Raw genomic sequence first — 14,456 nt, 5'->3', positions numbered from 1 at the left:
AGTGTGGTAAACAGTATTTTGAATGTATATAGTGTGGAGTTTGTGTGAAGTGAAGTGTGTAACAGTCTGTCTCAGATGAATAATAGAGGGGCTGGATAAATAGTGTATGAGAGGCGGCCTCGATTACATCTTTTTTCTCCTCATGCATGCGTATGTGCGTTCATACTGCTGGAGGGGGTTGGAGGCTGGAGCCATGTCTCCCCCCCAACCCCCGGTCTGTCTGTGAGGCAGCCAGGCCACTGCCGCAAAGCCAAGGACACTACTCCCACTGATCTGATTTCAAGTTGTGCCTTTGCAGCTTCGCAGCCTGGAGGGACAGGTGTAAATGTACCCCTGACCTTGGCGCTCATACCAGCTCTGCCTGCTGCTCCTCATTTATTTATCATCATCCCCTGCTTTCTCTTCTCTCTCTCATTCTTGCTCCCTGTCTCGCTCGCGCTCTCTCTCTCTCTCTCTCTCTCTCTCTCTCTCTCTCTCTCTCTCTCTCTCTCTCTCTCTCTCTCTCTCTGTGTGTTGGTTCAACCCTCAGGAACAGGGCCTCATTATTCCTGCTCTTTTTCCACTGGTCCTTTTTGAAATGTGAATAAAAGTGACAGTGACTGCCTCTGAAATGACAGAATCATCCCCTCTTCAGGGTCACTTGTCACCTCTCCCACCCTTCACTGCTCCACCCTCCTCAGTGCCTCTCTCCTGCTCCACTGCCTGCAGCTGTTAACATGGGGGGAGAGCGAGCTGTGGCCATTTATTTAAGCTCTATCTTTTCCGTGCAACCGCTGAGCTGATTTGTATTCTGCTGCGAGTAGAGTATAGCATAACGCGTAATGATATCTATTAAAGGACCCATATCTCAGAAGTTTTCCTTACTTATTTAAAATATAGATTGGATGTAGTTTGTAAACATTGTTAAAGCTTCCAAATGCACCATTCACACCAAAAAAAATAGCCTGTTTCGAAATCACTGTTTTTGTGATGTCACTCAAACAAATGCATTTACGTGTATTAGTGGTGGATCAGAATAGAGGTCATATATCGGTCATATATCAGTCATAAAAGCATAGTAACAAAAACAGCCTGTTTATAACCAAGTAGATACTGGGGCGAAAAAAGTAAAATACAATCTGCATGCATGCTGTTATGGTAATGCTATAAATATTAGTTTTCTTCATCTCTCTCTCTTTACGTCCTTCTTCCATCACTTCAGTCCTCTAACGCCTGCACATGTCCTAGACATGTTTAGCTTGTCAAGCAAACACTGCAGAATTTTTAGAGGAAGTGTCAGAGCTGCCATGGTGGAGCAGCAGGTTCGCCTTTTTTGTGCTTGGTCTGATATATAAACAGAGCGAGGGCTGCTATCTGCTCTACAGCCCTGCTTTGTATTATCACAGGGCTTGTCATGCAGTGATGAATGATGGCGTGAAGCCTCCGATAGGGTGAATGCCCTGCAAGGCGGCAGCACTGCGGCCCCCCAGTGGACAGAGCAAGGGCCTACACGTCCTGCCCACCCAAACACAAAAGTGGGCTCTGAACGCTTTCCTCTGAACTGTGAGAGTTCCCGCCCACTCAGCCTGAAGTTAATTTACTGTTTTATTAACATACGTTTTCTCCCTCTCCCTTGGCTACCTTAAAGCAGGGCTTTGTGTACAGTGTGTAATCACCAGTCTCGATAGCCAGATTTAAGGGGCTTTTAATAGCAATCTGAGTTTAGCAGGCAGGAAAGGGCGTGCTACAGAGTTTCCTGTCACCTTTGCTTTTACGGAGCGCAGAGAGGAAACTGTTTTTGCTGAGTTGTTGCATATTTATAGCCTGAGCGCAAGTGTGTGTGCAGTATAGCTGAGCCTCCTTGTCAGTTTGAGTTAGAATCGTTCCCCTGCATATTCTCTCATTAATCTGAATGTTTGAGTAGGCCTGGTGATTGCTTGTTTTTCTGTTGTGGTTTTCTTATTATATAAGGTTCAAGTAGACAGGATGTGGACTGTCTTACATTTGCTTCTGCGGTTGTTTTGTGTGTGAATGTCATCGTTGCCCATCACTGCTTTCATGTCAGTTCATGTTTGTCTGATACTGTCAGCTACTAAATTTATACTCCAGTCTTTCCTCTGCAGTGTAGTAGGTCAGCCTTAGTAAAAGGTCAAGTAGACTGATTTCACAAGCCTGCTGTGAATTTATGCCTGTGTTAGATACTGCCGAGTGTAGCGACGCGCCTGATACTTACACAACCGTTTCTTTGAAAGCTCCAGCTGTCGTCTGTTTGAAGTGAGCTGTTATGCATGACATCATCTTATTGTAAACAATTGTATGATCTTAACCAGTTTTTCAGCCTCCAATGATTATTGTTTAAGTAGGAAGTATGTTCAAATCACAATGGCCTCTTCAGTTCTTTCCATGGTCTCCTTTTTTCTTTTTTTTTCTTTCTTTTTTTTTTTTTCTTTTTTCTTTTTTTACAATAGTGTACTGTTGAGTTGGGAGAGAAAGGGAAGGGAGTGTGAAGCAGAAAGCAGGGAAAAGAGCCAGCTCTCTGGAACAGTTTCTGACAGAAAGAAGCCTGTTGTTTCAGCAGAGTGCGTGCCTGGCGATTTGGTAACCCTCTCCCCCTCCTCCCTTCCTCCCTCTAGCGTTCCCCCCTCTCAATCCCCCTCCTCTCTGCCCGGTCGCCTAGCAACCCAGGACTGGAGCAATCATGGCAGGGCCAGAGCGATTCAGGGAGCAGATTGGTGGATGATTTATTAGCTGGGCTCGGAGAGCAGCGAGCCCAGGCAGCTGAAATGGAGCCTTAAAGTGGAGCCGACATGCAGAGCGCGGAGCACAAGAGAGAGAAAGAGAGAGTGATGGAGCAAGTGGAGCACGTAGCCTCCCGCCTGTAGCGCAGACAGGCAAGCAGTGTAAATATTACAGTAGGGGAAACATAATTAGGGTGACACAGTCAGGGCAGTAACACGTGCAGCTCTGGCAGGTGTAATTGATTTTTGGCCCACCGGTCGAGATCCTGGACCCTAGATAATGATGGCAGGCTCAGATCCCCGATGCCGACGTGTGTTAATGTGTTAAACAACATTCTGAGGGACGGACCTGTGACATTCCGCCACTGCTTTAGGGCCTCATTACCAGATGAGAGCATTAGATCCACACACCTAGATAAGCAGTTTGTCCAGCTCTGAATGGTCAGAGGGACAGAGCAAAAAAAGCTAAAATAATTTTTTTGTATAATTTATCAATACATTACTCTTTTTCATGCATTTTATACAATTTCATTATTTCAGATTATAAAATAAATCAAAATCGCTGGTTGTGTTCACTGCTCCACCTACTGGTTAATCCGCCACACCTCCTGCCCACATGAAAGTAAAAGAAATGTTAAGTTTCAGCAAGTCCTTTTTTGTAGTGGAGTCTGAGCTTGGTGATCTGTTTCTTCTCTTATAATAACCCAAGAAAGAAAAGGGCAGATTTGATAGAGCTTGTATTTTTTATTTGCTGGATTAGAGTTTTGGTTATGTTTAAGAGATGCAATCTTTTATATGTTTGAAGAGCACTTTGAAGAGAAAATCTTGTAAAGAGTGCCATTTGGAACAAAAAAATGCCCCCTCCACTCTCTGCCACAGATTGTTCTTTTAAAAGCCATGTGTAAACACTTCCCTGGTTACATAACCAGCACAGACTGTACTCACTGAAGGGATGAGGAACTCCATGTCTGGTTTTACTAGTAGCTTGTCTCCTTTTACCCATGGCCAAGACCTTTCTCCTCACACAGCTTTCAGCCTTCTTCCTCTCTCGGGCTGTCTGGTATGGAAGCTTGTGCCTTAAATGCTCTGAAAAAATTAAATCAAACTATGCAGTCATCTTCTGCAGAGGCTCCTCCAGAATGATTGCTGCACTAATGAGAAGGACAGACTTGGAGGTGTTGTATGTAACTGTGTGGTTAACACACACCGAGGCAGCCCTGGCGGGCTGAATGTGTTCAGAGCATGCTTGAGTGACAGAGGTGCCATGAGCCACCATGCAGCCCAGAACTCCACTCCAGGTTTTCCACGCTGCTGCGGACCAAAGGCTCTCTAGCAGAAAGATCACATGTAAAGCCTTCCCCTTTGTAGTGGAGGAGCAGAGAGTGACAAGCTATTTCTTGCTTGTAAAAAAGCGTCGCACGTTTGGAGACTTTGTGGATTCGCATCTCAAAATTTTCTCTACCTGCGAGTGGACCTAGTGTTTTGGACCGTGTTTGGAGTGGACTTCCCTGGGTTTTTGGTGGAGTTACTTGGTGGCAGCCGTTGGCTGAGATTGCTGTGAAGCGGAGCTCGCCTCTGGAACAAGAAAGTAAATCTGCTGGTTGTCTGGTTCGTTGGTTATGAATGTTTTCTGCCTCCGCTTTTTATGGCTCATAGTCTGGGGCTCTTAAAGGAGTAGAAATGCATTTAAACCGCTGTGAATATTCTTTTGTCTTTGTATATACGGTAACTGCAGTTCATTGGCTGCAGTTCATGATCTGTTTTAGTTCCCCCAGTTAGTTATTTTTCATGAAGTCGACGTTTCATAAGCATGCTTGGTTTTTTTTTTTGTTGTTTTTTTTTTTTAAGATTTATTCTTGCTTGTATTAATGTACGCATGATGTTCTAGTTTGGTTTCCTCTGTAGTGACTTTATATAAGCGAACGGTTTTGTAATTCTTTGCACTTTTCACAGGAATTAAGCTCCTGTTTGAAGTGTAAGCATGAGAATTGCTCGATCGAGAGAGGCGTGTTGTGATTCTCCGTAACTTATTGAAGTTCAGTTTCTGCTTTGAACTTCAGCTTCATACGGCTCCACTATGCAGATTGTGCAGTTGAACTTGATTATGGATGAAACTGCGCTCAAGTTTGCACTTTATTGTGGATTAATCTCAGCTCTGGCTCCTGCTTGTGTTGTGATTTCTTCCTATTTTTCGACAGTAGTGTGGCCATGCTAACATTCAGCACAGAAAGCAGAGGTATCTAGATAGCCATTGTAACATTTTCTTCCCTTTTTTTCTGTAGCTTTAAAGCCCCGGGGGTTTAAAAGAGCTTCGTGTTCATGTGGTGAGATTTTACAACTGATGAAAAATTGTGATGTATGATTTTAAATCTCTTTTTTTTTTGTGTGTGTGCTTTTTTTTTTTTTAATTAAACAGAAGCGGTTCATAAAAGGGCTGAGGCAATATGGAAAGAACTTCTTCAGGATTCGGAAAGAGCTGCTACCAAACAAGGAAACGGTAAGTCATGTTCTCTCTATTGTAAGTGTTTTTCCTTCTCAGTCCTGGTCATAAAAGAAGTCTTTTTTTTTTTTTTTTTCTTTCTTTCTATGCATATCTAGAGAATGCACACTGTGAAACTACATCTTAGCAGTGTGCACACTCAACCTGGGGCAGTGAAAGAGATGATAGACACAAGTAGCTCACAGATGGACATGGTGCATGAATATTAGATTTAACAGTAAGCATATTAGGCTCTTGGATAGCTTCCCGAGGACACTGAGCACACTGTTTTAAACCAAAACAAAACGCAGTTTGTTTATGCAGTGCTTTTTGAAGGAAGCTCTCTCCATCCCTGTGCCTCATAACATGACAGCATTAAGTATGTGATACTGTACTTTTTTTTATTAACTTCCTCTTTTTTGTTTCCCCTCGCAGTTTCAGTGACTTAGTGACATATTAAGGAAATACTTTAAATTATTAAAATAACTTCAAGTTTACAAAAAAGGCTTTCTCATCATACTTCAGACTTTTATGCCAACTTTGTATTTTATGCCTGTCTTATAGACATTTAGTATATTATTATTATTGCAATTATTATTATTAATAATAAAAATAATAAGTGCATAATAATATGCACTTATTCCAATATAATATGGCATTAAAATATTTGTATATTTTGCATATTGCTAACAGGTGTCTGTAGTCATTGTTCCATCACACTTGTGAAGCTAGAACTTATTTCCAGAAGAAACATCATATAGCCTTGCTGATCTTTCCATCTCGCAATGTTTTGTTCTTATCAAAGTTGCACTGTTCAGTGTTTCATCACCCACACCCCAAAAAAAGACTCAAATTTAGAGAGCACAACACAATGCACAAAGCCTTTAATTTACCAGATTACAGTAGATCTAGACATAGCATTGTTTAACCTGAGGAATGTGTTTGCAGTGTTTTGACTGACAGCCTAATCAGCATTAACTCCACTGATCTGTATCGTAGCATGCTGTTTTCTGCATGTCATTCTACCTGACGCAGTAAGACAGACACAATCCTATAATCTGAAGTTTGATATACTGCTTTGGAAAATTTAAGATGTGGTACAAGCGAAGGTTTAATTTGAATATCTCTTTAATTGTTGGGTATATAGTCACTTCTTTGTTAGTCATTCATTAACATCGCAAAAATAGTACATGTACAGTCTTGTAATCTGCTTTTTAGGTCACTCTCTGTAGCCACTGACATAAATCTTTCTCACACTTTTTGAACATGCTGAATTTCATGTAGAGTTCAAAAGAAAAATGTAGTTTTTATTAGCTCTGATGCCTGTGGCATAGTTTGAGAGAAATCCATATTGGCTGTGACTTAAACAGTGTTTGTCATGTAAAGGTCAGCTGTTAGCATTGCCGGTCTTAGTATCTTGTTGGATCCATGGTAACACAAGCGACGACTAAAAGCTCACTTACAAAATGCGCCTTAATGTATTGATTGAGCAAGAAGCTTAGTCATTAATGAAAATCCTGGGGAAAAAAGGAGGCAGTGTTGAGGCTCCTACTACATCATATTGTTACCTTGTTTAGTCTCTGGTTGACCTACAATTTCTCTGTGAAATAATAATAAAAATGTTCTTATGTTAATCATCAGTGAACAGCTGTCTAACCTCTTGTATGAACTCGCTGGGTCAAATTCAGTGCAAATAAAGATTAACCAAGTGAATGTTTACACAGCCAAATAGGTGTTTGACTAGAGTAGCAGTTCACCTTCATGATCAGATTCATTACTCATTACTCCTGTGTCTACTCCTTTTATGTAGCAGAAAGAAATATTGTCCAATGACTAAAGACTGATAATACCAGTTAGTTATTATCATAGTCATTAAGCAAATATGTGGCACTGACATCAGCATTCTAAATAGCCAAAGTGTGTCTAAATATGACACATTGTAAATGCACTGACAGGGTGTTTAAAAAAAACAAAAGTAATACCTAACAATAATGTCTGTCTAATCTATTTATTACAATAGGTCAAAAATCATACTGGAGTTGCTTCTTTTCATTTACAATATTGTTGTTCAACTTGTTTCCCCCACAACTGAATAACTGAAAAAGAATTAACTAGCCTGTAATAATACGTAGAAGAGAATAATGGTGTGTGAGAGAGAGATGGTGGCACAGCAGTCTTATTGAAGTAGAGGGTCACAAGGTTAGTTCAATATAGACACTAAGGAAAAAGGCTGTGTTCTCTTGCAGCTAAAAAGCCCTTCTTTGCTTAAGCTCAAACTTGCTTTGGTGCTGAAAGCCAGTCCTCTGTGCGAGTGCAAGTCAATACCCTAAGAAAAGCTCAATTTATTTTCTCAACAGTCTTTCTCTGTCTTCACTTGCTTTTCTCTACTCTCATCTTTATGGTTTATATACAGGTCTTCAAATGCAAGATTTCAAAATCTTAAGATGAGGAGAATCTAAATTTTCCTCCATCGTAGTTTCATACCAAGCTGTTCTTTTCCCGCTGTTTCTATGGAAGGCCTTTGGTGAAACAGCTAGTCTCTGTCGGTCCCGGTTTCCTGGGCCACAGTCTCGTATGACTGTTGTTGTTAACTTACTGAGGAGCTTGTTAAAGTCTCGGGCCTACAGCCAGGGCTATAGAGGGCGATGCAGTGCAGTTTGTCTGTGTCTGCCTCTCCCCTCAGCTCTTATTAGCTGAGTTTCTCATAAACAAGCAGTGCCAAGGGTAAGCACCCACCGCTGTGCAAACACACCAGGCTTGACTAGCTCTCAGGAATGCTTTATATGAAGGCAAATAAAAGGGGAAGCTGGGGAAATGGGTGTGTCGCGTGACCGTCTCTACTCTTTTTCACTACCACCATTTCCTCCACTTGAAAGACAACGTCATGGAACAATTTGTGTACTGGCACTAGAAATGTTCCTAAACATCCCCAGCATGCTTAGTCTACAGATAACAGATAATTCCTTTTGCTTTTTTCCCCATCCCTTGAGGTCTTGTAGGGAATAGACGCTCTCTCAGCCACTGCATTACTCAATTTTCACTCCGCTTGTATTGATTTTGGTCTGGACGGTATTACCACACATCAGCTTTTGATTAGGGGATGACACCACGGTGTGTCTAATCACATTTGTTGAATGACACTGTTAAGGTTGCTTATTAATAATAAGGCCAAGTTTGAGTTTAAAGTTAATGCTGAATCACTAGCCTATATTCCTGCTGCATCAGACATTGAAATTGGTACATTGCTTCTGGTGAAAATCTATAGTAGGCACATTTTTACGCGTTGGTGCTTTTTGCCTGGAGCCGTCTACTTAAACCTCCTCAAGCCATATCCTTGCTTTTGTGCTTAGGATACCTGCTGTTAAGGAGAGAGTGCGGCCTAATTGGTTTAGTCAAATCTGAGATTGTTAAGATACACCTGCAGGAAGAAAGAGAGAGGCTGAGCTAGGAGTCAAAAGCAGGGTTTTTTGTTTGTTTTTTTGGGTCCTGGTCAGAACACCAGACATGGCATAGAGCAGATTCAGCTATGTGTCAGTGTGGACGCTGGTGTTTCAGGGAGGTAAGGCTGCAGAGCATCCAGCCGTATGAGCAGGCAGCTCTTGCCCTCAAGCTCTGTAATTTTCAAGATGGGCAAGATGATAGAAGTGTTTTCTGCTCAACCTTGTAGCAGATGTTTGCCCTGGTGCGATCTGTACACATGTCAGATTGAATTCATTGTTGCATTGTCACCCCTGCAGCCAGGGCCCTGGAGACTCGCGTGTGATTACGGATACTAGGGGTTGGGCACTAATTAAAATGGCTAAAACTGCAGGCCTGCTCAGTTAGCAGCAGCTGTATGGGACTTGACAGAATACCTTGCTTGTTTTGGTAGTTCATGTTGTTGTTTATTAAAACATCGAAAATGTGATTAGTCTGGATATCTTTGGCCATTTTTATGGTTTTGAATTTTATCCAGTGGGATAAAAACTCACCCCTTTCTGTGAGGATTTTAAAGAACAAATACATGACATACAGCACTGAGGGTCCTATTACAATTCTTCTTTTGTATCTTCCGTGTATGTCTTGTTTTTTGTTTTTTTTTTTTTTTTATGTGGTTTTGTGAACAAAGCTGTGGTTGTTCAAGTTGATCTTTGGGATTAGAGTGATCAACCCCCACCGAAAAATCGTGCTGTAGTTGTATATTTGCCTCTATTGGCAAAACCGCTTACAGCAGGGAAACACAACTGCTGATTCTTGAGCTTGTGCATCTTTGACCTGTGAAAGCAGAGCTTATTCATTCTTTTCCAACAGAAACCGGTGGCACAGCAGGGATTCGCTGTCTATTTAACATCCTTTCACTCCCTGCTCCACCAGCCAAGGCCATTGTAGCACTCATTTTTCTCTCGCCCTTGCTTGGTTTAACCACAAAGGTGGGTGTCCATATTTCAATGGAACCAGTTTTCACAGTGTAGTACTGAGTTTTGCTTTGTCGACCTTGGGGCAAGGTTAGAGTAATACATGCCCTGCCTGCAGATGTCTGCTCTCATTGTAATTTTCATAGCCTTTTATACACTGCTTAACACATCGATTGTATTTGCATCATTTCTCACCAGTATTTTTTCCTTCCCCTGATTCTAAACAATTAAGTCAAATGTTTAGACTTTTTAAATAGAGAGAGAGGATGAACTAGTTTAAATAAAAAGAGCAGCTGATGGGTTAAATGGCACTCAAACAGTTTGAATTTACAGTATATCCAGTAAAATGTTCCATAGAGACTATTGACTATTCCCTCATAATTGAGTTTAAATAGTGAAAAAAAAGTTTATCAGGGTCTGTCTTGTGGTAGATGAAGGTAGAGTTTTGAGCCAGAATCTGTACTTCGGTATGGTGGTGTATCTGGAAGTGTAGGAGTGCAAGTCAGGATTTCTTTTTGGCTGATTCTGCCATTAAGGATAGAATTACATTCCAGCCTCTGCCCCCTCCTCCCTCTCCCACCCTTCTTTTTCATGGGCACACTTTGCCCTGCATAGAAGGGACAGGATACCACAGTTCAGACTCATGGATGTTTACAACTGCAGATCAACTGCTTGCACCCAGTAACTACGTTCTTTTAGCCTCAAACACATTTGGCTTAACTGAGCGTACACTCCGGAGACATTTTCTCTGTGCAAGGTTGATTGTCCATTGTTATCTTCCATTTTCTCTTTCTAACTCCCTTTGGTGCTCTCCCCCTCACTGCCCTCCCCTTGCATTCTCTCTTGCTCTCCTTGCCGTGCGTTTGCCAGCTACAGCCTTAACCGTTTGGCGCCCTGTCAAAGCAGGGGCCTTTTGTGGCTTCATCACAAATCTGCCAGGAAAAACAGAAACCATCTGTTCAAGCCTGGGCCTGAGCACAGATGAGTGTATAAATACAGGAGTTTAGCCTTCACGCCCGTACTGCACACATATACACACACACACATATGACTAGAGGGTCCAGCAAATGGCCCAATTCCCCCTAACCCTCAACCAGAGCGATTTCTAAATCACAATGAAAAAGGCATGATCTGTTGGAAATTGCACTTCACACATACACACACAACTGTGCACTCACATACACCCACATGGCTGCACATCAACACTTTCTTGAGGCGAAAACAGGATGGGGGGAAAAATCTCTTAGAGCAGTGATAGGAGGTAAGCCCCTTCCTTGTCAGATAATCCACCCCCCAAGAAATATCCTGCAGATGGAAGCATTCTGAAAAGTCCTATAATTCCAAGCTTATGTTGTCAGTATCTCTTGCTCACCAGCATAGTTTTTTATTGCTAAACACTGCATGAGGAAATTGAAGAAATGCTACAGTTACAATTGCCTTTGCATATTTACCAGTTTTCATGTTTTATTGGGGTTTGTGTTCACTGTAATTTTTTTTAAAGGAAATTCAAGCACTTGCTTAATAATAATGTTTATTATTGCTACTGTTTGCGTGTATATTTTGACCATCAGTCCATGTTTATTTGGTATATATCATTTCGTACTGAGATCGCATTCCTTTACCCATCACAGAAGGTGATAGTGATTTAAATCCAATTTTACTCCATTGAGTTTTACTGTCTCAATCAACCTCTATTTGAAAGATACATGCAACAATATAAAGAATATTACATATGAAAAGATAATTGCCACATAATACCAAGATAAAATCTTTAGATGTCACCAGAATGTTTAAATTGAGTCTTAAATTTTGCCTTGGTCATTTTTGCTACTGTTTTTTGACAGATATGTAAATGAATGGAACAGATACCTACAAACTGTTTCAGGTGGTCATACACCACTGTTAAACAGTCTTCTCTGTGGAAAGTGAAAGATTATACCATGTCTCGCTTTCAGTGCTGTAGCCTGTAGCATCTTTCAAATATAATCAGATATCCCCCATTGAAATTACATTGCTGGCTATTCAGGCAACATAACTAAAGAAATTAAAAAGCCCTGCTTACAACTTACAAAGATAATAAAGATTACAAAGATAATAAATCAGATAAAGCGTATGTGTGATAGAGCAAGTATTCATAACTAAATGGGTAAGCTGCCATAATGTAGGTTAACAAAAATGTGTAAACATACCATTAAAAAAGACGGACGCTCAGTTGGTTAAATATAAAAATAGGGTCACATTTTGCACATCAGAGCCAAAAGAAAGTAAAAAAATCTAAGACAGCAGGCATCATATCCTCAAGCATACTTCAAAATGTCTCCATGTACCATGAGAAACTATGACATTTTGATTCTCATGAAAGTTGGAGGTGGGTTAGAAAAATCTGTTTCACTTTCAACAAACCTTTTCTGGCATACAGACAGTTTGGCTTTGTAATTCTTTCTGTCAATCTGTCTCTCTGACACTAACTCACAATGTGAACCCAGCTTCAGAGGGCTCACTGCAAACAGGAACTCGTGGGAGACATTTCCTCCCTCAGGTGTCATCTTTTATTTCGCTTCACGGTAGGACATCTCCCTTTATAAAAGACTAATAACTTTCTCTTTTGCTCCTCCTACGTTTCGGTGCTGTGCCAGGAGAAATGTTTTATTTTTCTATCTATGCCGAGCAAATCAGGATGGGGGCTTGTGGAAATGAATGGGCAACGGCAAAGAGGAAGAAAGATGAGAGGAGTCGAACTGGGGACTGCGGCTTAGCACAGCCTCTCCACGCTTCCACTCAAATCATATTTCCTCTCCCATCTCCACTCCCAGGCTTGAAAGGGGATTTTCTATAGGTCTCCATCGTGCAGTTATCACCAAAGGAAATTTGTCATCACCACAGATGATCCCCTCAAAACATTTCATCAGCCTGTTCAGTCTCATCCCCACTCCTCCATATATTGCCCGAGCAAGATCGTATTAAACGCAGCATTTTTAGTGTGCTTTTGAATGTCTGCTCTCTCCAGACTCTGTCACTTGTTTTGATAGCCTGCAAACTAAATTACTTTCGAATGACCACAGTGATTCCTTTCATACCACAGCATTCCTTATGTTATTGAACTGAACTTTGGAGAATTTTTCCACCATCTTTCAGAGTCAATGTTTTAGAATCATGAAATGCCCAGTAAATGGCTAACATGATTTAGAGCTAAAATGACCTTCCTCCATCTTCTTTCATATTAAGTCTGGGCTTCAAGGCTCAAAGACCACAGCAGAAAGAGGCGGGGGGTAAGAAGAGGGAGAACAGGGGTATGGTGTTGTGAACAGTCATTATGCTGTGAAGAAAGCCTGCTCTCTGTCCCACCGAACAGTTTTGATCTGCACATTTCAATTAGATTTCACATCAGGACGCCTGCCATCTCTTGGCCCACACCTGCGCCCTGTTTGGCCCGCCAAAGCCAACACACGCTCACGGCCCTCACCGTCACGCAGCCCATTATTCTTCCCCATATCATATCAGACTGAAATTACCCAGAAGAGCGCCACTAATTGCATATTGTAAAGTGTTATCATGGAGTGTTAATGTTAACCCGTTTTCATAGGCAGTGGAAACCGCACTGTCGCAGTAGCCACTTTACACTGCGTTGTTTTTAAAGTGTGGTGAGAAACTGAGGTGGGTGGAAATCTCAAAGTCAAAGAGGAGGATTTGTCGCACTTATGTTTCTCATTTGGCTAACGTCTAAACCACCCACAAGTAATTGATGTAATTGTGATAATTGATATTTCGCCTACTCGTGTCCTCCAGAGCGCTCAGGGAGGGGGTTGTGCGGACTGTTCCAGTGGTGGTGTGTCAATTCAGAAGCATGAGGAAACATTTGCAGAAAACAGATGTGCTCCGAGGATGTTCTCTTGTGGCCAGCAGCAAAAAGCCCTAGAAGAGATTTTCTCTTGTGCTTCAGTTCTTACAACATAAGAACTTCACTTAATATATGAGAACTACGTTTATCTGAGTTGAAGTCAGACCATTTTTATCTTTTTGTTAAACACAGCTACACTAAATTCTTACATTCTGATTTTTCTGTCATATTCAAAGATGATTTTATTTTAATGCCTTCAGATTTTTTTTTTTTGTAAGTAGCCACAGTCCTTAAGAAGCTGCTTTATCCATGTGACTGAGCTCTGGTGTTTACTCATGACAGATATGGCAGCCTGTGTACTGTTTATACTTTATCTGGTAACACTCCTTCCCTCGGTTAACCTGCTGCTGTTGTTGCTCATTTCTGTCTGAAATTGTTGCAAATCTACACATCTGGCTTATCAGTCCATTTGCATCTGATTGTAATATTGTTCCTGCATACATTGATCTCGCAATTTTATTGTTTTACATTGTGTTATGCAAATTAATCAAGCAATGCAGTGAAGTCATTGCTGTAGCAGTTGAAAATATATGCAACAGATTTTAACAGTCTGGTTAAAGCATGAAATTAAATGAGGCTCTAGGATAATCTAGAGAAACTTGCATGATTTTCCACTGCCTGCCAAGAGTAGTCTAAGTGTTAGCCGCAAAGCTGCTAAAGTGTTGGTGAGAGCAGAATTTTAATGACCAATTTATGTCAAGAAGAACAGTCGAAGCTAAGAGTGAAAGCGATCAATGCACATTAAAAATGAGCAAACCCAGTTCAGGCAGACTCAGTCATACCCAATGGCTGACCTCCCCCATTAATCCTCTAAACATTAAAACGTGTTAAAAGCTCCACAACTGGCATGCAACAGACTGCATGTCCCGAAATGAATAACCAGAAAGAGGATGAATGGTTACGGTTCTGTAGAATGTATCTGTGGGAGATTAAGAAATTGCAAAAGGTAGAGAGGAGCAATGCGAGGA

At 41.3% G+C, this 14,456-nt stretch overlaps 1 protein-coding gene across 5 annotated transcripts in view; it reads left to right on the top strand.

Annotated features, from left to right (window-relative positions):
• rerea (arginine-glutamic acid dipeptide (RE) repeats a) overlaps positions 1-14,456 on the top strand; it is a 185,438-nt gene that overhangs the window by 161,229 nt on the left and 9,753 nt on the right. For all 5 annotated transcript variants that reach the window (XM_037541123.1, XM_017709345.2, XM_017709337.2 and 2 more), the window contains one exon: positions 5,134-5,214. In XM_037541123.1, coding sequence (XP_037397020.1) covers positions 5,134-5,214 — 81 coding nt within the window. The remainder of the gene's footprint in view (positions 1-5,133; positions 5,215-14,456) is intronic.

The sequence above is a fragment of the Pygocentrus nattereri genome, chromosome 9 (genome assembly GCF_015220715.1).
Source record: "Pygocentrus nattereri isolate fPygNat1 chromosome 9, fPygNat1.pri, whole genome shotgun sequence".
NCBI lineage: Eukaryota > Metazoa > Chordata > Actinopteri > Characiformes > Serrasalmidae > Pygocentrus > Pygocentrus nattereri.
The sequence above is the reverse complement of the archived record's forward strand: the minus strand, read 5'-3'. Positions and strand labels throughout refer to the sequence as shown.